Source organism: Octopus bimaculoides, chromosome 4, assembly GCF_046866305.1.
Source record: "Octopus bimaculoides isolate indiv1 chromosome 4, ASM4686630v1, whole genome shotgun sequence".
NCBI lineage: Eukaryota > Metazoa > Mollusca > Cephalopoda > Octopoda > Octopodidae > Octopus > Octopus bimaculoides.
The window spans coordinates 106245252-106272670 of record NC_142931.1 but is presented as its reverse complement, the minus strand read 5'-3'; the positions used below and the strand labels follow the sequence as shown (position 1 = coordinate 106272670).

Genomic DNA, 27419 nt, shown 5'->3' with positions numbered 1-27419 from the left:
TATATGTATATATATATATATGTGTGTGTGTGTGTGTGTGTGTGTGTGTGTGTATTTGTATATTAAATGAGCTCTCTATTAAATCCTTAAAAAAGAATAAAATGAAATCAAATCTAAGTATACTCAGGAACGGAAGGAAATCTTAAGGAGAGAGAGATTTTATGATGAAAGTATTAACATTCTTTGAGGATTGTTTCCAGATATAATTTCACGAACTGGTAAATTTGTAGCTAAGCAAATATCCTTTAGTTAGTCGTTATATTCAATTATGTTTTGGTAAATTAAAAACAAACTAAGTCTCCTGTGTATATTTTAAGTTTAATTTTTTAGCTATTCTCCTCATTTATAGAGTCATAAAATTATGAGTGGGTTTAGCCACTCTGGTCTTACTTCAGGAAATTATTTGCTTACTAAAAATTGTACTCTTTCTATGAAACAAACACATTTTGAAATCAATATAGGCAGATAATGTATTTGTTGATTATAAACGTATGATTGTGTTTGAGGATATCAAATAAAAATATTATCAACAATGAACACAACACAAGCACTACCACTACCACCAGCAACAACAATGCCAGCAACCATAACAACAACAACCACAACAATAGTAACACCAATAGCACCCTACACTCTGTCTTCTATAACCCCAACAACAAATCATACGACATGATGAGGATCTACCCCACAGACTTACCCTTCAACAAAAGGGTACATATCCCACCACAGATTGACAGTGAGACAGAGGCAAAGATTTCCTTAGCTAGAAATACACTCCGACACATCTTAGACTGGTACAACAAAACCACTAAAAATTATAATCAGGGCGAGATCCACCAACTCAGTTCATCTGTTGCCTACAAAAACTGAAACAGGGAATTAGTGTGCCTCCCTATGGACAGGTCTGGCAAACTGTTGATAAACAACCCACAGAACTATGTCCAGACCATGCAACAACACATCAGTAGCATGAGAGAAGTTGCACCACAAGAACATGAAAGAGTGGAAAAACTCCTCAATGCACACATAGGAATGTAGTACAATATACTCCAACCCAAGAAATGGATTGCACAAAATTTTCAAGCATTCAACAACGATGTTCTTACACTATATGGGTTATGTAAGGACCATAAACCCTACATAAACCCTGTTATGGAGCCTCCTGGTCAGTTTATAAAGTAAATATCTGCTGCAATTATAGTTACAACCACTCATTGAAATGTCCCCAGATGTCTGTGTGAGCTTCTCAGTAGAATCAGTAGTTGCAACTACTCCAACGACCTCACATGTTGTCTAGTGGGTAGTATGGATGTAGTTTCACTCTACCAATCTATAGATAGATTTTACTGTGGAAAAATACATTGAGATTATCAGTGAGAGTGAAGTAGAGTTCCATGAAGTCAACATGAGGGAACTGGACCTCCTTAAACTAAGCTATGACTATAACTACCTAGACAACCATGACATTAGTAGATTCTGCCCCACCAGGTCACAGAGGGGAAGACCAACCACCATCACCTTGGCAGTGAAGAAAAGCACCACAGAGCACTGGAGTGGCTGGACCATACCCATCCAGGGCCCTGAGAACAACAGTCAGGTGAAAAAAATGATTGCGCATGCAATAGGGGCTAGCATAAGAACCACCTTGAAGAATCACATGGTAAAGTTTACCTGCCCTAGATATAGAAGTAAAGACTGGAATATGATACAGAGATTTTGTGACAACGCAAACAGGATGAACACGTGATACAAGACCAACAAATATCAAGGCATGATGTTTGTGGAGGCCACAGCCCTATGGAGAACTAACCCAAAGATTTAAGAAAGATCTGAAGGAGGCCACACTCAACTTTAAGATCGTTGAAAAGCCAGGTAGTTCTATCAGACCACAACTATGTAGGATGTACTCCTTTGAGAATATCATATGCACCAATGACAACTGCATGATATGTAAGATTAACCCTGGCATTAACTGTAGAAGTAAAAATGTAGTCTACTGCATAAGGTGCATAGAGGGTGCTTGTAAAGATGAGTACATAATATACATGGGTGGAGACATCTAGAAGCATTGTGGAGAAACTAAATGAACATTTGAGACAATATGACGACAAGAAACAGTCCTCCATACTCTGCCAACATGCCAAAGACCAGCATGGAGGCACACTGGGTCAACTTGAGATCTGCATTTTATCCAAGTACCCGGAGGACCCAACACTCAGACAAATACAGGAGTGCATCCTCATAAATGAAATATCCCCAGTACTAAATAGGAAATGTACATAGAAGGTAGTCAAACCCCAATACCCACAGTTTATATATACACAGGCAAAGTTGTTAGTAGGCTGTTATGTAGACATATATATATATATGTGTGTGTAGTTAAATGGATATGTAAGTAAACAGATAGATAAATAGATAGATAGGTACATAGGTAATATGAACAGACAAACACATACACATATACATACACAAATGAAGACTGAAACACATGACCATATACACACATGCACACTTCACACACACTCACAAGGACACATATGGAGACACACATCCATACATAACAGACGCACGTACATAGTCACACAAACCCATACACATAGACACATTCAAACATGCACACACAAGAAGACAGAGGTACACACAAATACACACACACACACACACACACATACACACACATACACATTAATATGCAGAATACATACATACAAACATACACACACGCATACATATATATGCATACACACACACATACATGCATAAACACACACATGCATACATATGTGTATACACATGCACACTAATGCACACACATGCACACAAACAAACAAGCAAAATGAATGCAACTCTGATAACAGACAGAGTCAACGACTATTGAAAAAGTTGCAAGATGCAATGAACATTTTAGAAAAAAGAAATAAGTAAATGAGTGGAAATTGAACCGGTGAGTGTGTTAAGAAATAAGGCATTAAAAGAAAATGACTCTTCCCCAGACAATAAAATATGCTTCAACTCACGAATTCACATGAAGAATCTTACAAACCAAATAGAAAAACGAAATATTCTGAAAAAGTTATTCAATTATTTTACAAAATTCAAATATATGCAGATGATTTGTTCTTATTAGTCATTCTGGACTTCTTCGGCATTCTCAGTCTTTAGTAAACTTTTTGCCAAATTTCCCAATGTTATGAGGAATAGTTCACTTGAAACTAGATTATTTGTTCTTGTTTTATTTTTTGTTTGTTGTTCTTTTTTCTTATTTTTTTGTGATCAGAAGTTTCCATGCAGTGAACATATGTATGTGTGTGTCTAAGTGTTTGTTAGTAGTCATGTAGCTCTTCTACAGCAAGAAACCTGTTCTGTTCTGGCCTCTTCTCCCATATTTTTAACCCTCATGGTTTGCAGTCTTAGAAGTTGTTTGGTGACTTCACTGGTATTGGCGTTACAATAAAAGGGCCTAGTTTATGTGGTGTACATAACAGACGCATGTACATAGTAACACAAACCCATACACATAGACACACTCAAACTTGCACACACAAAGAGACAGATATACACACACACATACACACACACACATATACAAACATACAAACATAAACACACAAACATAAACACACAAGCATAAACACACAAACACATGAATATGCAGAATACATACATACATACAAACGTACACATACGCATACATATATATATGCATACACACACATACATGCATACACACACACATACATATGTGTATACTGATGTACATATATACATGTGTACACTTATATATACATGTACATATATGAAGGCACATGGCTTGTATTGTGAAGGTGCATGGTTTAATGGTTAGAGTGTTGTACTCGCAATTGTGAGATCATGGGTTCAGTTCCCAGACCTGGCATTGCGTTGTGTTCTTGAGCAAAGCACTTCATTTCATATTGCTCTGCAATCATTTTATCATCAGACTTGTGGCACATAGTGCACATGTACAGGTAATGTTGATTTGATGGAGGGAGTGAGCTTATGTGTACAAAAATATTTGATCACTATAAACAAATCATGTGTGTGGTTGATTGGTAAGAAATTATGAAGCCTCATACGTCATTTAACAACAGGAGAGTTTGTTGTGATACATATGAAACAAGTAAGAGATAAAAGATGTGTATAAATGTGTGTGTGTGTGTGTGTAGGTCCTGATAAGGTAGAAAGTTGGTGTATTTCCAATTCAGCAAGCAATGCAAGCCCTTGACTACCTGAAATCTCTAATTAGAGAGGATTATTGAAAGCCCACTGGTGCAGAAAATTCATTTACATCTCTAGTAAAAACAATGTGCTAAATTCATGCTTCATCTTCTTCAATGGATTATACATATATATACTTATACACACACAGACACGCATGTATACTAATATATATTGATACATACATATATATGTGTGTGTATGTATAATATATATATATATATATATGAATAATAATAATAATAATAATAAATGGAGCAAAATGCATATAAACAAAAGTTCCTTTAATTCTACATATGTTTCAAAATATATGTGCACTCTACTCCAAAGAAGTAAGAGGTGCATTATATGCGTTTTGCTCCATTTATTATTATTATTATTATTCATATCTACTCAAAATGCATCACTTTATCTTGGTATCTCCACCTATAAAATGAGTGTGATATCCTGGTTTTTTTGTGTGATTTTTGCTACCCATGGTAACTATTAACATATTTGCATTGTCAAGGTTTTTTAAACCAAAATAATATTAATATATGCATAAATTAATATATATATATACATATATATATACACACATACAGGTGTGGCTGTGAGGTACGAAGCTTGATTCTCAACCACATGATTCTGGATTCAGTACAATTGCATGACACCTTGGACAGGTATCTTCTACTATAGCCTTAGTCCAACCAAAGCCTTGTGAGCGAAGTTGGTAGACACAAACTGAAAGAATCCCATTGTGGATATATATATATATATATATATATATATATATATATATATATATATATATATATATATATATATATATATATATATAATATGTATTATATATATAATATATATATCTGTAAAAATATGTGTCACATATTTTTACAGATAAATTCCTCTATTTGCATAATATCGAGGTCTCTTTCTTTCTTTTGTTGTCCTTCCTGTCAAATATTATATATATATACAGAATATATATTATATACATATATATATGTATATATATATATATATATATATATTATACATATATATAAAATATAAATTATATTATATGCGTGTAAGTCATCTAAAAGTCCATAAGTCAGGGAAAAAATGCACTTGTATATCTGTCAATGGAGTGGGTATATTATCCAAGGTGTACAGTATTATATATCCATTATAATCTTACCAATCCCTTTTGCACTAGGGATTCAAGTGATTATACGTTAACACTGCTTTGCGTCATTACTCTGATATATTTCTCAATTGGGTGATCTACTAGCATAAATCAGTCACTGTCTTGGCTGAATTATATATAAAGCTATAAGCTTTATTTAGTTCGTTAGGTACATCTCATCAACAAGAGTCAATAAACTCAAAATATCGATGTCTGAGATTTCTGAGAGATGGCGACCCTGAACGAATTGGATGTTTTCACACCTTTTTACCCCAAGAGAGATTTTTTTCTCCTCGGTAACTGCAGTGTATTTGCCTTTAGCAGCTGAAATACGTGACAAACATATTTCAACTAACCTAAATTGTGAATCATCATCATCATCATCGTTTAACGTCCGCTTTCCATGCTGGCATGGGTTGGACGATTTGACTGAGGACTGGCGAACCAGATGGCTACGCCAGGCTCCAATCTAATTTGGCAGAGTTTCTACAGCTGGATGCCCTTCCTAATGCCAACCACTCTGAGAGTGTAGTGGGTGCTTTTATGTGCCACCGGCACGAAGGCCAGTCAGGCGGTACTGGCAACGGCCATGCTCAAAATGGTGTATTTTATGTGCCACCTGCATGATATATATATATACATGTGTGAAGGCACATGGTTCTGTGGTTAGGGGTATCTGGCTCACAGTCATGAGGTCATGAGATTGATTCCCAACAGTTCATTATGTACTTGAGTAAAACACTTTATTTCATGTTGTTCCAGTCTACTCAGCTGGTGAAAATGAATTGTACCTATAATTAAAAGGGCTATTCTTGTCACATTCTGTCATGCTGAATCTCCCTAAGCACTACATTTTTGGTATGCATGTACGTGGAGTGCTCTGCCACTTGCACATTAATTTTACAAGCAGGCTGTTCCATTGATTGGATCAATTGCAACTCTCATGGCCATAGTGCTAGTTTATACATGTGTGTATATATATATATATATATATATATATATATATATATATATATATATATATATATATATATATATATATATATGATGGGTACCTTCTATTTTCTCTCTACCAAATCCACAAAACCAATCACAAGGCTTTGTATATCACTCTGGGATACACACACACACACACACACACACACACACACACACACACACACACACACCAAGCTTCTGTACAGTTTCTGTCTACAGAATTCCCTTCACAATGTATGAGTCAAATGCCTTGCAATGAGACTGGACCTGGAAGGATGTGGTTGCAAAATAAACCCCTTCACCATATAACTATGCCTATACCATGCTCACTCTGTTCGCCTAATTGTGCATTACGGTAATGGAATCAACCAGAGAAGTGACCCAACAAAATATTATCCCTCCCATCCATGGGAAATGTACACTGTATCAACTCACAAATAGATAATTCATTCATGCAATGGTCTTTTGAATATTTTGTGTATTTTGCAAAGGGTGCTTGATACATACACACAGAAATGTCTATGTTTATACATATTTACATAAATTTATATATGTATGTATTTACTTATATATGTACATATATATGTATGTATGTATTAGCATATACATACATATGTGTGTATGTATATATATATATATATATATATATATATATATATATGCATGAGTAAATTCATGACAGGGTGAGGAAGTATGAGAAGGGCTCGCATGACAGAGCACTCATAGCCAATCCCACTCATACACATATATACGTACATACATATACACATAGGTATGTGTGTGTGTGTTGTCATCATCATTTAACATCCTTTTCCCAGGCATACTTAAGTGCCCATACAAGTCAATGTGCCAACAGTGCAGTGAAATCAGAACTTTAACTCTTGTGAGGTTTCGTGGTGGGTGTTATAATTTGTAATGTGAAACGAAAGTCACTGCTTGAACATTTCTTTCACACTTTTACCTTCATCATATCAACATCAAACACTAAATCATTGACAGTGCAACCAAATGAAACGATCTCTTTAATTCGTTTAAGGCATGTCATAGTTTTCAATACTATGTAGTACTTACTCAGAAAACTCATGTTGTTATTTGTTTGTTTTTGTTTCTCTGTTTCAATTGAGAAAAATCTAGAACACTTGCTGAGAGGAAACCTGGCTTTAGTATTTTGTAATATGTTTTAATTTATATATCAAGCATTAATTGAGTATTCATGAAACTGATCAAATGTACCCACATTGACTGATTCTAGGTTATTTTTAATATTGTTTGTACATTCTTGCAAAACTGATACTTCTTATTTCTTCATCTGTTTTCATATTTAAATCATTAGGAAATATTAATTCACACATAAATCTGCCATTTCCCTACATTAATATTATCATTATTATTACTACTACACTTATTATTATTATTATTATTATTATCATTACACTTATTTTTATTCTTGTTGTTGTTGTTATTACTGGAGAAACAGCTGAGACTTTTATTTGAAAGGAAATATCATGACAACTTGAAAACTATTTTTTGGTAAAGCAAACCCAAGATATGTGACTAAAAATCCATGGATATATTTGTTCAGTAAGACATTTACATTTTAGAAGAGAAAAAAGCAAGTTCCGTTTCCTTTCATCTCTGAAAAAGATCTCAGAAGCTGATTCTGCTGATGTGGAGAATAACATGTGGAATATTGGGAAAATGGCTACTAAAATCTAAGTCCACATTTCACATGATAAGCCAAAGTATTATGCACTTTGGCTCAGCATATTATGCTGAGTCAACTGGATGAAGTATACTTTCCTATAATTCCATGACTAAAATAGATGTATTAAAATAATAGTATATGAAAAATATAAAACTGATATTATATTGATAATATACCATTGATATCATATTGTTTGTTCATTTTATTGTCCATTTTCCCATGCTTGCATGCATTAGATGAATACATATTACTGAATCATTGTTTTATGGCCAAATGCCCTTTCTGTCATTAACCAAGCAAGAAAAATTGTCTATCTACATTTCTTTCAAAGCACAGGTTGATCAGATGATTTGTTGACAGAAAAGTGGCAACAGAAAACACTGACTGTAACATATGTGATTGCAAAATATGAACATTCTCACAATCATACATATACACACAGACTTGTGATCAGGATGTTGCACTCATAACTGCAAAATTGTGGTTTCAATTCCAAGACAGCATGTGTTGTGTTCTTGAGAAAAATATTTCATTTCACACTCAGCTTTAAATGAGTAACCCTGTGATGGACTGGTGCTTCATTCAGGATTTGAACTTTGAATGTAGAGGGTGGTAACTAAATGCTATAATGCATATATTCCAACACCCTTGTCTGTCTATTAACTCACTATTGATGTAACATCATTCCTATTATAATCAGTAATGTTTAGTAAATATTATTAAATGTATTAAATTTAACTGAATTGGAAGTAATATTATTATCTAGTTCAGTAAAGGCTTGAGTTCTATTTTTGCATACGGCTCTGATATTGATAAAGAATCACTTATACATTGATATTCATATATCATTCTTCCCAAAAATGGTTCTGAAACCAGCCATAAGAAGTTTTTATTGAATACTATGGAAGCAATTGTTCAGTGACATTAAATGCTATCAATATGTCCCCTTACCAGATCTTTGAATCATTTTTTTTTAACCCTTTTGATATCAACCCATCGGAGACCACCCATAGTTTTAAGATACAAATTCCCTGCTTTAAAGTTAATTAAATTAAAGGTTTCCATCAAAATTTCAAGTTAATTTGTGTTCCAAACACCAGCTTAACAACAACAGTAATTTCAACAAATTCTTCATTATTTTCGGAATTAATTGAAACAAAGGCAATATATTTCACCAGAAATATGATAGCAAAAGGTTAAACTATTACAATCTTCTAGACAAAATGCAAATTTAGTTTCAAATGATTTCTTCCACCCTGCACTACACAGTTCAGTATATCTTTCTATCACAATACATAGAACATGTTATTCTTACTGTCACCATTTTTGTCTTGTAACTCTTGAACTTCAAACAATGTTGCAATATCAGCTTTACTTGCAAAACACAGGTCATTTATGGCAGCTGTTTATTTCATGATTTTTCTCTATTTTTTATCTTTGCTACAAGAAAATACACAAGAAAGGATAATGAAAGTTTTATTGTTGCTAGTCTTTTAAATATTAATTATTTAGGTAAATGAAATATCAAAAGTTATAAAACACAGAATTTAACTTCCACACAGTCATTTTCTGTAACTCCTTAAACAAAAGACTTTTTTGTTTGTTGCATAAAACTAGTAAATGCATTAATAATTTCCTGAATAGAAAAATTATTGAACAGAAATCAATAACAGCATTGTCTCATAAAAAGTTATGAGGATTTTGTCCAAGAAGAAGCAAAATGAGAAAGAATATGAAGATGCTGGCTTCTCTTCTTTCTTATAAAAAGACATGATTTTGTTTCTACAGGCACAGGTATAGTTAGCTGTGTGGTTAAGAAGTTCACCTTCCAGTGGCTTAGTTTGAGGTTTAGTCCTACTGTGCAGCACCTTCAGTAAGTGCCTTCTACTACAGTTCCAGGCTGACCAAAGCCTTGTGAGTGGATTAGGTAAACGGAAACTAAAAGAAGCCTATTGCACGTGTGTGTGTGTGTGTGTGTGTGTGTGTGTGTGTGTGTGTGTGCAGATGTATTTATGCATGGGTGTGAGTGTGTGTACTTGTGCTTCTTTGTCTAGGCATAACATGAGAGTTATAAATGAGTGTCACCATCATACAAGCAGTATTGTTCATTTTTAATCTTCCATGAAAAAACTTGTCTGGCCATAGTGAAATATAGACCTTACTTTGAAACAGATAAAAGGTTGGTGACAGAGAAAGGCATCCAACCATAGAAAATCTAGTTCAAAGAACTCCACCTGACCCACAAAAACATGGAATGATGATGATGATAATGATTTGCATGTTCTCACCTGCTTGTGGTGAATATTAATACTGAGTAGTTTGTAATTACTCATCAAATATTTCCAGTTTTCATTTCTCATTCATCTTTCTTTTCATTCATTCGTTTTTACATGCTGGCATGGATTAGGTGATTATATCATCAAGGCACTGTTTTACAGTATGCACTTCCTGATGCTAGTACTTACCTATTTTTCAAGCAATGCCCCAGTATGGCTGCAATATAATGAATGAAACATTCATCATCATCATCATCATCATTATCATCACTTATCATCAACTTATCCATGCTTGCATGGATCAGACACAATTTGTTGAAATAGATCTTCTCCACCTAAAAGCTCTTCCAGTTGCCAAATCTCATCTGTTTCCAAACAATATAATATTTCACCATGAAGGCAGGAAACAAACAACATTATTTGTATGATAGTGAGGCTAATTTACAAACACCACATGGTGTCAAACAAGAGTACACACACACACACACACACACACACACACACACACACACACACATACATATATATATACATGTGTGTATGTGTGCATATATATGTATATATATATATGCACACACACGTGCGCATACACGCATTCTACACACAGAGATACATACATATATATATATACAATGGACTTCTTTCAGTTTCCACATAACTAAATCCATTCGCACAGTTCTGGTCAACCCAAAGCTATATTAGAAACCACTTGCCCAAGGTGCCATACACTGGGACCAAACTCAAGACCACATGGCTAGAGACAAGTAAAAGAAAGAATTTTGTTTCAGGAACAAAAAAAGAGAACCTTACTGCTATAGAACATGACTGAACCAGTCAAGGATCATTCTACTTTTTATCTTTGAAATATTTCATTTGTTAAGAGCTTAAGCACAATCAGCAGAATTAATGGTGAACCCCTTGTATAATTGGATGTTTTGATAATCTCTTCAGTCATCAAATACAGAACATTTGTTAACTAAAATCTATTCAACAGTCACTTTGGGTTGAACTTTTCAATCATGTGAATTAAACATTCAATGAGGTTCAATCATGTGAATTAAACATTTGAATTTCAGTAACTGTATGTAAGACCAGAACCCACCATGTGGAGATAAATATATACATTTCTGATTAATTCTCCTTTAAAACATATGCTAATTTTTGAATTTCACAACCTAAACTGCCAAATTTGATCGACCTGAAGTCTCAAGTTTGATATTATTAATCCATTATTTTTGTTTATATATCACTAAACTATATTCCTTAAAATTTTATTTTGGGAAAAGAGTATTATCTAACATATATTTTGACACATTTTTTTTCACTCCAATTGATTTAATATTCAATAGCTCTCTACTGTTTCTCTTTTTATTAATATTTTTTTAGGATCCAGTTTTTATGCCTGTTGATGGAGCAAAAAAGATGCCTGGAGTTGAAATCCTCTCTTCCAGTACAGAAGCAGAATATTTTACTATAGATGAACGAGAGGGTCCTGGAATCTCTGGCAGAGATAGCAGAATGTCTGAGAACTTCATAACAAAGACAGATGTTGGAGTAGCCCATTCCAGCATTGGAACAAGAAATGAGTCTGACACTAAAATATCCCTTGGAACCTATGATAGTGATAGCAGAATGTCTGAGAACTTCATAACAAAAACAGATGTTGGAGTAGCCCCTTCCAGCATTGGAACAAGAAATGAGTTTGACACTAAAATATCCCTTGGAACCTCTGATAGTGATAGCAGAATGTCTGAGAACTTCATAACAAAAACAGATGTTGGAGTAGCCCCTTCCAGCATTGGAACAAGAAATGAGTTTGACACTAAAATATCCCTTGGAACCTCTGATAGTGATAGCAGAATGTCTGAGAACTTCATAAGAAAGACAAATGTTGGAGTAGCCCATTCCAGCATTAGAACAAGAAATGAGTCTGACACTAAAATATCGCTTGGAACCTCTGATAGTGATAACAGAATGTCTGAGAACTTCATAACAAAGACAAATGTTGGAGTAGCCCATGCCAGCATTGGAACAAGAAATGAGTCTGACACTAAAATATCCCTTGGAACCTCTGATAGTGATAGCAGAATGTCTGAGAACTTCATAAGAAAGACAAATGTTGGAGTAGCCCATTCCAGCATTGGAACAAGAAATGAGTTTGACACTAAAATATCCCTTGGAACCTCTGATAGTGATAGCAGAATGTCTGAGAACTTCATAAGAAAGACAAATGTTGGAGTAGCCCATTCCAGCATTGGAACAAGAAATGAGTCTGACACTAAAATATCCCTTGGAACCTCTGATAGTGATAACAGAATGTCTGAGAACTTCATAACAAAGACAAATGTTGGAGTAGCCCATGCCAGCATTGGAACAAGAAATGAGTTTGACACTAAAATATCCCTTGGAACCTCTGATAGTGATAGCAGAATGTCTGAGAACTTCATAAGAAAGACAAATGTTGGAGTAGCCCATGCCAGCATTGGAACAAGAAATGAGTCTGACACTAAAATATCTCATGATATTTTAACACAAAAATCTGATACTGAACTGGCATTCTTTAACACTAAGTCAACAGATGTAGATATAACACCAGTATATGATGATGTCTTAAACACTCAGCCTAAAGTAACACCTGCTAATATGAATGAAATATATGACGATATCTTAAACAATCAACCTAAAGTAACACCTGCTATTATGAATGAAGTATATGACGATGTCTTAAACACTCAGCCTACAGTAACACCTGATGATATGAATAAAGTGTATGAGGATATCTTAAGCATTCAGCCTACAGTACCACCTGATAATATGAATAAAGTGTACGAGGATATCTTAAGCATTCAGCCTACAGTACCACCTGATAATACGAATGAAGTATATGAGGATGTTCTAAATATTAAAGATGAAAAAATACATGATGATAGTAACTGGACAAAAATAGGAAGCGAACCACTATATGCTAGTATAAGAAGTGTCCAAAATAAAGAACCAGTATACACAGCTCTAGATTCACTAAATACTGCCCCTGAGGAAACATACAGTTATGTTACTGAAGATGACTATGAGGATATCAAGAGAATGAAAGCATCAAGAGAAATAAAAGTAGATAAAAATGAGGGGTTTCCAAATAGAAAAGAAGAATCCTTTGGTGATAATGAAACAGTCAATGATACAGAATATGAATATATCAGTAAATATTTTCAGTTTTATTTATTTTTATATCAAAGTTAACACAATATTCAATCCATAACATGGAATTCTTTTGTTCAAATTGTTCTTATATTGCCTGTTATTTTCTTATAAATATTTCATTAGACGTCTTTAAGGTGTGTGTGTATATCTGTGTGTGTGTGTAGGCAAATTCATGAACAAAAAAACAGGAAAAATAACAAAAGTCAGTTGGACATACACAGTGAGTATATTAGATAAATGCTCAGTGAAAGTTTTAGATGGAAAAATAAGAGTAGAAATGGCATTTCGAGCATGGCACTTTGCCGGATAAAAGGAAAGGTCCAGAGAAGAGGTAAAGGAGAGAGGAGCAAATAGTCCAGAGAAAAGCACATATGTTGTTATATGGCCAAAAAATAACTGACTGGCAGACAGAGAGAGATAGAGAATGTGGTTTTTGAAGGCAAGAGAGTGCAAAAATGGTCAGTGTGTGTTTGTTGATCTTTGACATGTTGGTAGAGTATCCTGTCATTATACTCCTGCCAGTGTTCATTTAGCCTCTCAGCTAAACTCCTAGAAATCTCCCCAAAATATGCCTTATTCCAGTTCATACCATCATCCTCCATGCATTTTATACAGTAGACTACATTCCTGGTCTTACAGTTAATACTAGGGCTGAAAATACACACAATGCAGTTCCTATCAGGATATGTGCTCTTTGCAAAGGAGTATATCTTACATAATTGTAATCTGATGGACCACCCTGGTTTTTCTACAACTTCAATATTGAGTTTAACTTCCTTCATAATCTTCCTAAACCTAGGGATAACTCCCCATGTAGCATAGCATCTACAAACATTATCCCTTGAAATATCTTTGTTGTACCATGTATTTATTCTGTTTGCTTTATCACTAATTCTTTTTATTCTTTTACATTATTTGCCTCAATATCGAAGCAACGTTCCACTGGTTTCCTTTCTTATAATGTCATCTAACTTCTTCCTACTCCACTGTACACTTTGGCTGTAGCTAGAGGACTGAATGTGGTACATTAAGTCCTGTGCATGTCTCTTTTATTTCACAAGGTTTGCACACAGGGCATAAGTTATTCATTATCCTAACTAAATCTGCTATAAGTATGTTTATCTTATCATTGTGTGATAAAGCTGAGTTCTTATGAATAACATATTTTGAAGTTATGGATTTCATATAAATAAGGGGAGGAGTTGAACCTTGTAGTTTGTAGTCTCTAACGAAACTTCAGTATCACGGACAGGGAGTCTATTGTTAGTGTCCTTAGAGGGGTAGTCTATCATTACCTTGATACTCTGGTGGATGGAGTTAGCTATGCACTGGACGTTTTCCATTGTATTCCTCTCAGCTTCCTTAGTATCACTACCTGGAATTGTCCTAACAATAATGTTAATATTACCTACATATCTACAGTATAGTATTACAGCTACAGAGTATTCATCTAGGGATTGCCTATGTTTTTTTGTCCCACCAGGTCATGAAAAGGCCAGCCACATCCCGAGCTACACTGGCACCAACAACTGCTTCTTGGACGTTCCTATATAATTTCTTATTGAACTTGACTATGTAGTTCTTCAAGGACACACAATCACACTTGCATACACGCAAACATACGCACGCACGCACACACACACACACACACATGCACGCACAAACGAACACATAGATATGCACACACATATGTGGGAACACACATGCACACATACATACAGATGCTTACCTATTCAGAAAAACAACATACACACACATGCAAAAACACACACTAGACTGAAGATAAATGTAGAGTATTCTTTAATACACTATATCTGAAAGGCTCCAATTTCCAGTACTCACAGTTACTTATTTCTGATCATCAGTTGGTAAACTGAACCTGATTTTCTTTGGAAATATCCACCGTCTGAATATTTTTTGAAATATGAAATGAAAGTTTGGGGAAAACGCCTACCCTTATAACTAAAAACCTATGTAAACCACATGTGCAAAAATAGCTGATTCAAGCCCACACAAGAACTAGAAATCGGAGCCTATCAATTATATTGTATGTGTGTGTATGTATATGACCACGTGACCGACTAGACTATCAGACGTTGTTACACATCGCTGGTCACAATGCATTTTGCATCATCTTAGCCACCAAATGAGGTAACTCCACTGGTTAATTGACCAAGCCAAAATTCCCCCTTGATCGAAAGGGGACTGGAGCAATCTGAAATGAAGTGTTTTGCTCAAGAATACAATGTGCTGCCTGTTCTAGCAATTGAACCCACAATCTAACAATCATGAGTGCAACAGCCTAACCACTAGGCCTTTGCCGTGTGTGTGTGTGTATACATAAATATACATGCACACACACGTGCACATGTAGTCACACAGACACACACATACAGTGAAGTTCGTTTTCAGTTTCCTCCTGTCAAATCCACCAACAAGGCTTTCATTAACCTGGGTCTGCAGTAGAAGATACTTTCCCAAAGTGCCATGCAGTGGGACTGAACAATAGCCCATGTGATATATATATATATATATATATATATATATATATATATATATAGGTGTGGCTGTATGGTAAGAAGCTTGCTTCCCAACCACATGGTTCCAAGTTCAGTCCTACTGCGTGGCACCTTGGACAAGTGTCTTCTACTATAGCCGCGGGCCAACCAAAGCCATGTGAATGGATTTGGTAGATGGAGACTGAAAGAAGTCCATTAAATGTGTATATATATACATATATATATATATATATATATATATATATATATATATATATATACTTACTCTCGGAAGTGGCCATGGTAATGAGAATGGGCTCCAACTATGTGAACCTGTTCATTGGCTATGTTGAGGCCCAAATATTTTCAAGATTCACTAGTCCCATGTTCCTTTCCTTCGAAGAGCATAAGCTTGAAATGTAAAAGACTTTCTCACTTCCCGAGCGTTAAACTAATATATCTGTTTGTTGTTTACACACCCATCTTCGTCTTTTTTTTTTTTTTTTGTAAATTCTCACTATACGGTTGTTATATTGATGACTGTATTCGTGCTACCTTGGTCTCTCACAAACAACTAGACTCCTTCCTCTCTTTTGTCCAATCCTTTCATCCTGCCCTCGAATTCTCCTGCACCATTTCCAACACTTCCATCACCTTTCTCGACATATCGGTCAACATACACAACTCTGATCTCACTACCTCCATCCACTATAAACACTCCAACTCACACTCATACCTCAACTTCTCCTCCTCCCACCCTACCCACACCAAGCTCTCCATGACTTTGAGACTCAGTCTGAACTCATGGTTTGCTACTTCATCCTTCGTGGATATGCCAGAGCACATTCCATGGACCATGCCTCTGCTCTCTCTCCTCACACCTGTTCCGCTGTTGCCCATCTCCCGTTTCCCCTCACCTACCACTCCTTCACCCTGCCCCTCCAAGACACCATTCCCTGAGCCTTCCGGTGACTCCAATCCGACTCCTCCACTTTGCACATCTTCCTCAACCTACCCCTTCCCTCCTTCAAATGAGCCCACAACCTACATGACCTCCTGGTCCACTGTTTCTTCCCTACCCCACCTCCAAACCTGGCTCGTTACCCTGCTCCCACCCATACTGCTGCACTTGCCCCTACCTCTCCAACACCACTATTCTCACAGACACCTGTCATCATCCCTGTCATATCATTGACTCCTTTACCTGCACTTATAGCAACGTCATTTACTGCATCTCCTGCTCTTTCTGCCCTTTTCTGTACATCGGTCAAACGGGGTGCCACTTGGCTGACTGGTTCGCAGAGCACCTCCGAGACGTTAGACTTGGCAATGACGCCCCAGTTTCATGCCATTTCCGCTCTACTGGTCATTCATTACAACACCTGTCTGTGTTTGGATTGTCTTTGCTCAGGAGCTATCCAGACTCCCACCTTTGTCATGAACAGGAATTAATCTTCTCTTTTCGCTCCTTTGCGCCACATGGGCTCGACTCTCCTCTCCTTTTCATCTGACTCCCCTCCTCTCTTCTCTTCATCTGACACCTACTTCCTCTTTTCACTCCTACCCACCTCTCCTCTCGTGCCCTGACATTTACTTCCTCTCTTCACTCCTACCCACTTTCTCCCTTCATTGATACCCCTATCCACACACTCCCACATAATCCACCCATACCCCCACACCTCCACATCCTCACCCCCACATCCTCACGCCAAACCCGCATCCCCACACTGCCACACCACATCACACCACCCCATACTACTCCGCACTCTAGCACTAACCACTTACCAGTACTCGCACCATCATCCACACACCCACACATTACTGACGCACGCACTTCCACACACACTCATCCACACGTTAAAGTCACCAGCCCCCATCCACACACACATGCACACCTTCGTTTTGAGATCACCAGTACTTTATTATCACCCCTTCTTCCTAGCTTTCCTATCTAACTACCTTTTCTAACCAATCACCATGATTGCCTGCTAAATCCACAATTTTTTTTTTTATTCTCTCTCTGTTTATTTCCTCATGTTCCTTTCTCTTGAAGAGTGTAGGCTTGAAATGTATAAAAATTTCTCACCATCCCAAGCATCAAACTAATACACCTGTCTTCGTCTTTTGTTTTTCTGTAAATTTCAACTATATATATCATCATCATCATCATCATCATCATCATCATTGTTTAACATCCACTTTCCATGCTAGCATGGGTTGGACAATTTGACTGAGGACTGGTGAAACCGGATGGCAACACCAGGCTCCAATCTGATCTGGCAGAGTTTCTACAGCTGGATGCCCTTCCTAACGCCAACCACTCAGAGAGTGTAGTGGGTGCTTTTACATGTCACCCACACGAAGGCCAGTCAGGCAGTACTAGGGATAAAACATATATATATAAATATATATATATATATAAAACTATATATATATATATATATATATACTCTTTTACTTGTTTCAGTCATTTGACTGCAGCCATGCTGGAGCACCGCCTTTAGTCGAGCAAATCGACCTCAGGATTTATTCTTTGTATGCTATTCTATCAGTCTCTTTTGCCGAACTGCTAGGTTACGGGGATGTAAACACACCACCATCAGTTGTCAAGCGATGGTGGGGGGGGGGGGGGACAAACACAGACATACAAACATATACACACACATATATATATATACATATATCCGACGGACTTCCTTCAGTTTACATCGACCAAATCCACTCACAAGGCATTGGTCGGCCCAAGGCTATAGTAGAAGACACTTGCCCAAGGTGCCACGCAGTGGGAATGAACCCAGATTCATGTGGTTGGTAAGCAAGCTACTTATCACACAGCCACTCCTGCGCCCAGCTACTTACCACACAGCCATATATATATATGTATATTTATGTGTGTGTCTTTATTTGTCCCCCTCACCATCACTTGACAACTGATAAGTTAGTGTTTCAGTAAAAAGAGACTGATAGAATAAGTACAAGGCTTACAAAGAATAAGTCCTAGGGTCAATTTCTTCAACTAAAGCTTTTTAAGGTGATACTCCAGCATGGCCACAGTCAAATGAGGAAAACATGTAAAAGAATAAAAGAATATCTTTTAGCTTTTACTTGTTTCAGTCATTAGACTGAGCCATGCTGGGGCACCACCTTGAAGAGTTTTCAGCCAAATGAATTGACCGCAGTATTTATTGTTTTTTAAGCCTAGTAGTTATCCTATTGGTCTCTTTTGCCAAACCACTAAGGTATAAGGATGTAAACACACCAAGAGTGGTTTGGAACATACTGATAGTTTTAAGTACCAGGCTTTAAAAGAAGTACTTGGGTCAATTCATTTAACTAAAAACTCTTCAATGTGGTGCTCCAGCATGGCCACAATCTAATGACTGAAACAAGTAAAAGATAAAACATAAAAAATACTGGCATGTTGAGTACTTTGTCTGTGCCAAATGTGAGAAACCATTTCTGAGCACCAGATATTATGAGAAGAATATAGCTTACTGTGAGACACATTATCACCAGCTTTTTGGAAATATTTGCTTTGTAACAATATTGTAGCTGGAGATGCCTTTACTGCCTTTAACAAAGACTGTTGTGTCAGACATTTTGCTTGATCTGTCTATGACAGGAAGATGAGCCAGAAAACCAAATTCTCTGAATTTGACATGAAGCCTGTCTGCAAGACATGTTTTGAGAAATTCCCTAGTGAGATGAAATGCTGATAGAAGAAGGGTTATGATGAACACACCAAAAAATAGACTGATCACCATAGGAACTAATAGTTTTTCTTCAATACTTCTTTCTCTCTTCTTTTCTCTCTCCAATTTATTTTCTGTAACAGTCTGCAAGCAATCTGTAGTCTTATTCTCTATTTCTTGTAAGAATGTCTTTAACACAACTGTCACCAACAAGGGAAAAAAATAAAAATTGAATAGTGGTGATGCCCTAGCACAACCATAGCCACTGGCTGAAACTGATGATAGAACAATAGAATACACACACACACACACACACACACACAACTGTGTGTGTACTTTTATATATGTATATATATTTATATATATATAAATGTACGTGTGTTTTTCAATGTATACAAATAACAAAGAAAAAATAAATAAATAAATAGTTACCAGGGTAGCAAAAATTCACATAAGTGCCAAGGATATTACAGCCTACTTATAACAGTAGAAATTCCTGGGTTAAGTGAAATGTTTTTGTATAACATGGATAAATAAAGAAATGGAGTCAAACGCAGGTGTTATTCAAATGATTTGAATAAAACCTGCATTTGACTCCATTTCTTTATTTATTTTGTGTGTTTTGCTAATAATAGTATTGGTGGTGGCAATAATGCGACCCTGAAGAGATGGAGTATCCAGAAATTTGTAATATGTTGTAATTTGTTACAATATTTTACGAGACATCTTATGATGTGGTTTATTTATCCGGGATACCCTATTGAAATGTGCATAGGTTTGGCTTTTGTGGTTGTTTCTGTTATTGTAATTGTTGCTGCAATAAAGTATCTTCAATGCATTGATTTTGAGCTCTATCCTTTAAGAGACATGTATACATATATATATACAAAAACTCAACTGTGAGCTTTTTGCTAAGACTGTTAACAGATACTATATATTTTGTAAAATTTGTTTTATAAATGTATATATTTAATATATATATATATATATATATATATATATTCTTTCTTTTATTCTTTTACTTGTTTCAGTCATTTGACTGCAGCCGTGCAGGAGCACCACCTTGAAGGGTTTTAGTCAAAGAAATCGACCGCCAGACTTTTTTAAAGCTTGTACTCATTCTATCAGTTTCTTTTGCTGAACTGCTAAGTTATGGGGACATAAACATACTGACACTGATTGTCAAGCAATGATTTAGGGAAAAAAACTGACTCAAAGACACACACATACACACACAGATATATGCCAGTATATATATACAGTGAAGCTTTACTATAGCGTCATATATTATCGACTGCTAATTCCAGTAAATATTGGTGCATTGTTGTACCACTATCCTATATTTATATTTATATATATATATATATATATATATATATATATATATATATATACAATGGATGTCTTTCAGTAACCAACTACCAAATCTAATCGCAAGGCTTTGGTCGACCTGAGGCTATAGTAGAAGACACTTACCCAAGGTGCCACACAGTGGGACTGAACCCAGAAGCATATGGTTGTGAAGCAAGCTTCTTACCACATAGCCAAGCTTGCTTCCCAACCACATGATTCTGGGTTCAGTCCCACTACTTGGCACCTTGGGCAAGTGTCTTCTACTATAGCCTTGAGCTGACTAAAGCCTTGTGAGTGAATTCGGTAGACGCTAATTGAAAGAAGCCCATCGTATATATATTATATGTATGTATTTATGTGTGTGCCTTGTGGCTGTGTTTGTCCCCCCACCATCACTTAACAACTGATGTTGGTGTGTTTATGTCCCCATAACTTAGCAGTTCAGAAAAGAGACTGATAGCATAAGTACTAGGCTTACAAAGAATAAGTCCTGGGGTTGGTTGCTTCAACTAAAAATCTTTCAAGATGGTGCTCCAGCATGGCCGCAGTCAAAATGACTGAAACAAGTAAAAGAATATATATATATATATATATATATATATATATATATATATATATATATATATATATATATATATATATATATATATATATATATTCATATATAAATCAGCATGTGTGTGTGTGTGTGTGTGTGTGTGTGTGTGTGTGTGTAAGAATTAAAACCTACCACAGGCTATCTTACATCACATTTGAATTTCATTTCATTCTTTCATTCTTTTACTGGTTCCAGTCATTGGCTTGCAACTGTGCTGGGGAACCACTCTAAAGAAACTTATTTCAGTCTAATAGTCATTTTACCAATCTCTATTGGATGGCTAAATTGATTTTTAACATAAAAGGTTGAAAGTTTTACAAAACCAAGCACACACATATAACAGTGGTACCCCTGCATGGTTGCTGCTCTCAAGCTGAAACTAGTGGGAAAAAAAATAAATAGGTATACAAACAGGCTTTTGTAATGTTTGCATTTGGAAAAGTATAAATTTTACATTTCATAAGGCTCAAACTAGTGATCAACAGAGTGGTAATATTGACTCCTTGGATCTATGTGGCTATTCAAGGGATTGATAAACACCGGAAACAATTCTGGGCATTAAGGGTACTGAATTATTAACAAACTGAATCTTGAAGAGCATAGTGGTTTAAAGCTAAGATTTGCTAATTTCCAACCATATATCAATACAATAACTAGTATTCACCAGATACATATTTCTCATTTAATATGACTGAATTTTTATTGTTCTTTATCAATATTCTCTTTTACTCTTTTACTTGTTTCAGTCATTTGACTGCGGCCATGCTTGAGCACCGCCTTTAGTCGAGCAAATTGACCCCAGGACTTATTCTTTGGAAGCCTAGCACTTATTCTATCGGTCTCTTTTGCCGAACCTCTAAGTTACGGGGACGTAAACACACCAGCATCGGTTGTTAAGCGATGTTGGCGGGGAGAAACACAGATACACAACATATACACACATACATATATATATACATATATACGACGGGCTTCTTTCAGTTTCCGTCTACCAAATCCACTCACAAGGCTTTGGTCAGCCCGAGGCTATAGTAGAAGACACTTGCCCAAGGTGCCACGCAGTGGGACTGAACCCGGAACCATGTGGTTCATAAGCAAGCTACTTACCACACAGCCACTCCTAAGTATTATCATTAAATTTTTTAAATATTCCTTATTAAAAAGCAGTAATGACACAAAAGAATGAAGAAATTATTGCCTTATAAATCAAGAACATTTTATTAATTATATTTATTAATTTTATTTTTTTAATTTACTTGATGCAGGTCAATAACTTATCAATGATTTCATGAAGGGATCTATGATATAAGAAATTTGTTGATCCCTGGGCTTAACCATAGTCACCTTAGTTTTAAACTTTTATTATTCTAGTCTTTTAGATATCTTAGCTTACACATTTATTACATCAACCATTTTTAACTTCATACCAAAATACAACTCCTCCTTCATTATTGTTTCTTTTTCCTTTCAGTTACACATAAAACTATAAAAAATGAAAAAGAATTGTCAAGAAATGATTTGACTTTAACACCAGGAAATAATGAACAGAAAGAGACCATCCAGGTATTGTGATAAAATTATTTCTTTATTGCTAAAATATCAGAGACATTTAACCACATACCTTTATGCACTGAATTTAAATCCTACCCAGGTCAGTTCTACCTTTTATGTTTTCAAGAGCAATAAAATAAGCACCTAACAAAATACTGAAGTCAGAATAATTGACGAAAACTCTTGAAGATAGAGCCCCAATATGGCCGTAGTCTAATGACAACTCAGAATAAATGAGTAGAAAAATCTGGGAGGATTGCAGCTTGATGTCTGTATTAACCTTAGTATTGCTGATGGAGGCCTGTGCTAGCCCTTATATAGCAGCTGAGGGTCTATATTAGCCCCAGTATTGCAGCTGAGGACTTGTATTAGCACTACTATTGCAACTTGAGGCATGTACTAGCCCTAGTAGATGGCAGCTCATGTTAACCCCAGTATTGCAACTGGAGACCTGTGTTAACACCAGCATTGTAACAGGAAGTCTGTATCAATCCCAGTCTTGCAGACAGAGACTTGTGTTAGTATTGCAGATGAAAGTCTTTTTATTGCACCTGGAGGCCTGTGTTGGCCTCAGTATTGCAGCTGGGAACTTGTATTAACCCCGCAGAAAGATGATCCGGTTTATTAATCATGACACTAAGACAAGGTGTTGCCTTAGGCGCTCTGTGGTTTGCATCAGTTTAATTGTAAACTGAGCTGTTTTCACCAAGAATTGCAGAAACACAACTTATTGTTTATAGTAAATAAAGTCATAGGAAAATGAGAAACAGGATGTGAAAGGGAAACTGCAACAAGTTGAAGGTTGAGGAAATACATAGAACAATGAAATACGACTTTAGCAGATACACATTATAGAGATGGATGGTTGGGTGAAAAAAAGAAAGAGTTGGGGACAGAATAGGAGAGAGAGTGAGAGGTAGAATAAGAGATAGAAGGAATAAGAGAGAGAAGGAATAAGAGAAAGTGTGAAAGAGAGGAGGACAGAAATATTGGCTGTTTACAGTGAGTGCAGACAGTGAAACTTGTTTGACCTACACAGGTCCAGTAATTTACAAAGGTTATATGTTTTGAGATTGGCATAGAAGTAATCATTTGATTACTGCTAATATGGCCATCAGAAAGATGGACATGAACAGGTAAACATGATAATTTGTTATTCAAGCATTGACAGAGAATGACAATAATAAATACATAAAAGACACTGAACTGTCTTTTATGTTGAAATAGAAGAATAATGGAGAAAATAAAATGAGACTAATTGTTGTTTTACCAGCAATCTAACAAAAGAAAAAAAAAAAAAATTATAATCTGTCTTGTTTTGGATGTACAACATAAACTGGAGCGATAAGTCAAATACAAGTGAGTGTAAAAGTGACTTGATATCAGGCATTTCATGCAACCAATGAATCTAAGAATGAGATGATGGTGATGGTGATGATGATGATGACGATGACGATGATGTTGATGATGACATGATGATAATGATTGGGACAAGTAATTTAAGTGGATTTTATGCTGGCTTAAAGCTCCTTGAGATGATAGATAAAGTTAAAGGAAAAAACAAAATGGCTTCTGTTGAGAGAGATCAAACCAGAAAAATTTGAATTTTACCAACAAGATAACAAAGGTCAAAATTGCATAAAAATATATTTTAGCCATCTAATCCTCCTTACAGATGTTCCCATGGTAATCAGAAAGAGTGCTAGAGATAACAGGAATATTAATGGTGATAGGGCATGAAGACCATGTTAGTGAAGACAAACAAAAAAATGATAACATATTATTAATGTCTGAACCAAAAATGTCTAATCTAAAATATTCTTTTATTTGGATTGTCTTAAACTCTACATTAGAGTCTGGACACTTAATAAACCAACAAAGAGAGGAAACTGGAGAAAGTAAAACAAGATTAATTGTTGCTTTACCAGCAATCTAACAAAAGAGAAAAATACAAGCTATAATCCATCTTGTTTGTTACATATGAGATGTTAAATTTTATGTTTTAATTATACATATAACCCCTTTTTCTTAGACCAACTACTATTCTCAATCCTTCTTCCCCAAAACATTGTCTCTTTGGGATCTCCTCCCCACTCATGCCTTTCCTGCAAGTATTGACCTGTAACAGTTTAAACAAAACACTAATGGCATCAACTTGTCTCAGAGGGCATGTGAGGATTATTATGGGCTCTGGTCCCCCTCCAGACTCAATAAGTAAAAAAAATTCTCTTTAATAATAGAATTGTTAATTTTGCAAGCTTTTCTTCTTCATGTTTATTTCTATTTAAAATTGCTATTCTATAGAAAAAATTAAATTTACATCATAAAATACTAAATTTTGCCATAATAATGGTTAAGGGATTGACTTTCTATCCCAAATATTCATTAGTGTAGACATTGCCTATTGGCCTCCAAATAAGGCATATTGGTTTACTTGACTCAAGGAAGCTAGAGAAAAAGTACTTTTTGTACTTTATGTTTGGTTGACTAACCATACACATCGGCAGGTTTAAACTTGCTGACACATCAGGTCAACAAGCCAAATGGAACCACAGTTAGGAATATATTTCCTGTTTCTTTCACATAAATTAACATATATTAGGATTTTGGAAATGGAAGCTGAAAGAAAACATTTGTATAGATAGATAGATTGATAGGAAGATAGATAAACAGACAAACAGACAGATGGAGATGTAAATATATATATATGTGTATATGTATATAATGTACAGGAAGGCATACATGAGAGTACAGTTCTCAGTCCCCTCCTATTCATCATCATCCTCCAGGTCATAACAGAGGAATTCAAGACCGGCTGCCCCTGCTATGTGCTGATGACCTTGCTGTCATAGCATATTCTCTAACAGAACTAGAAAAGGAGTTCCTGGTGTGAAAACAAAACCTGAAATTAAAGGGACTTAAGGTTAACTTAACAAACACTAAGGTTCTAGTAAGCAAGAAAATGGACAGGACACTTCCCCCATCAGGTAAATGACCCTGCTTGATATGTAGGAAAAGTGTAGGTAGAAATTCCATATAGTGTACCCAGTGCAAGCTATGGACACACAAGATGTGCAGTGGAATAATAGGAAGGTTATCAAAAAAGGTAGTGTTTTTATATGGAAGATGCACAGGAGCCATAAAAACTACAGATACTTGGGAAATTGATTTTTTCAAATGCCCCAGAAGCTTTTTAGAGGTAATGGATAATTTCTGCTACCTAGGGGACCTAATTAGCAGAGCAAGAGGATCTGCAGAAAGTGTAATCACTAGAATAAGAATAGGATGGAGGAAATTCAGAGAGCTTTTACCTCTGTTGGCAACCAAAGGTCTTTCTCTCTCCAAATGTAGTGAAGATTGTATGATGCATGCATACAAACAATAATGCTACAAGGTAGTCAGATCTGAACACTGAATACAAAGGACATGCGAAAACTAATGAGGAATGAAGCTAGTATGCTCCACTGGATGTGCTATGTCAGTGTACAAGTGTGATGGAGTGCTAGTGTATTGAGAGAAAAGTTAGGTATAAGAGGAATTACATGCTGTGTGCAAGAGAGAAGACTGCACTGGTTCAGTCATGTTATATGTATGGATGTAGACAGTTGCATACAGAAGTGCTGATTGCTTAAAGTAGATGGAACTCATGGAAGAGGGAGACCCAAAAAGACATGGGATGAAGTACTGAAGGCCAATTTCAAGACACTGAACCTTATGAAGGAGATGATAAAGGACTGAGACACCTGACATCTTGCTGTATTCAAGAAGACACATCCACCACAGTAGAATTTATACTAGTGCTGGTACCACATAAAAAGCACTGGTACTGGTACCACATAACAACCACTGATGGTGGTACCACATAAAAAGCACTGGTGCTGGTACCACATAAAAAGCACTGGTGCTGGTACCACATAAAAAGCACTGGTGCTGGTACCACATAAAAAGCACTGGTGCTGGTACCACATAAAAAGCACTGGTGCTGGTACCACATTAAAAGCACTGGTGCTGGTACCACATTAAAAGCACTGGTGCTGGTACCACATTAACAGCACTGGTGCTGGTACCACATAAAAAGCACTGGTGCTGGTACCACATAACAAGCACTGGTGCTGGTACCACATAAAAAGCACTGATGGTGGTACCACATTAAAAGCACTGGTGCTGGTACCACATTAAAAGCA

The 27419-nt window shown here is 36.0% G+C and overlaps 1 protein-coding gene across 5 annotated transcripts in view; it reads left to right on the top strand.

Moving 5' to 3' along the window:
- The window catches only part of LOC106883648 (uncharacterized), a 654180-nt gene that overhangs the window by 533363 nt on the left and 93398 nt on the right, over positions 1-27419 (top strand). For all 5 annotated transcript variants that reach the window (XM_014934744.3, XM_089351157.1, XM_089351155.1 and 2 more), the window contains 2 exons: positions 11732-13541; positions 23156-23247. In XM_014934744.3, the coding sequence (XP_014790230.3) occupies positions 11732-13541; positions 23156-23247 (1902 nt within the window). The remainder of the gene's footprint in view (positions 1-11731; positions 13542-23155; positions 23248-27419) is intronic.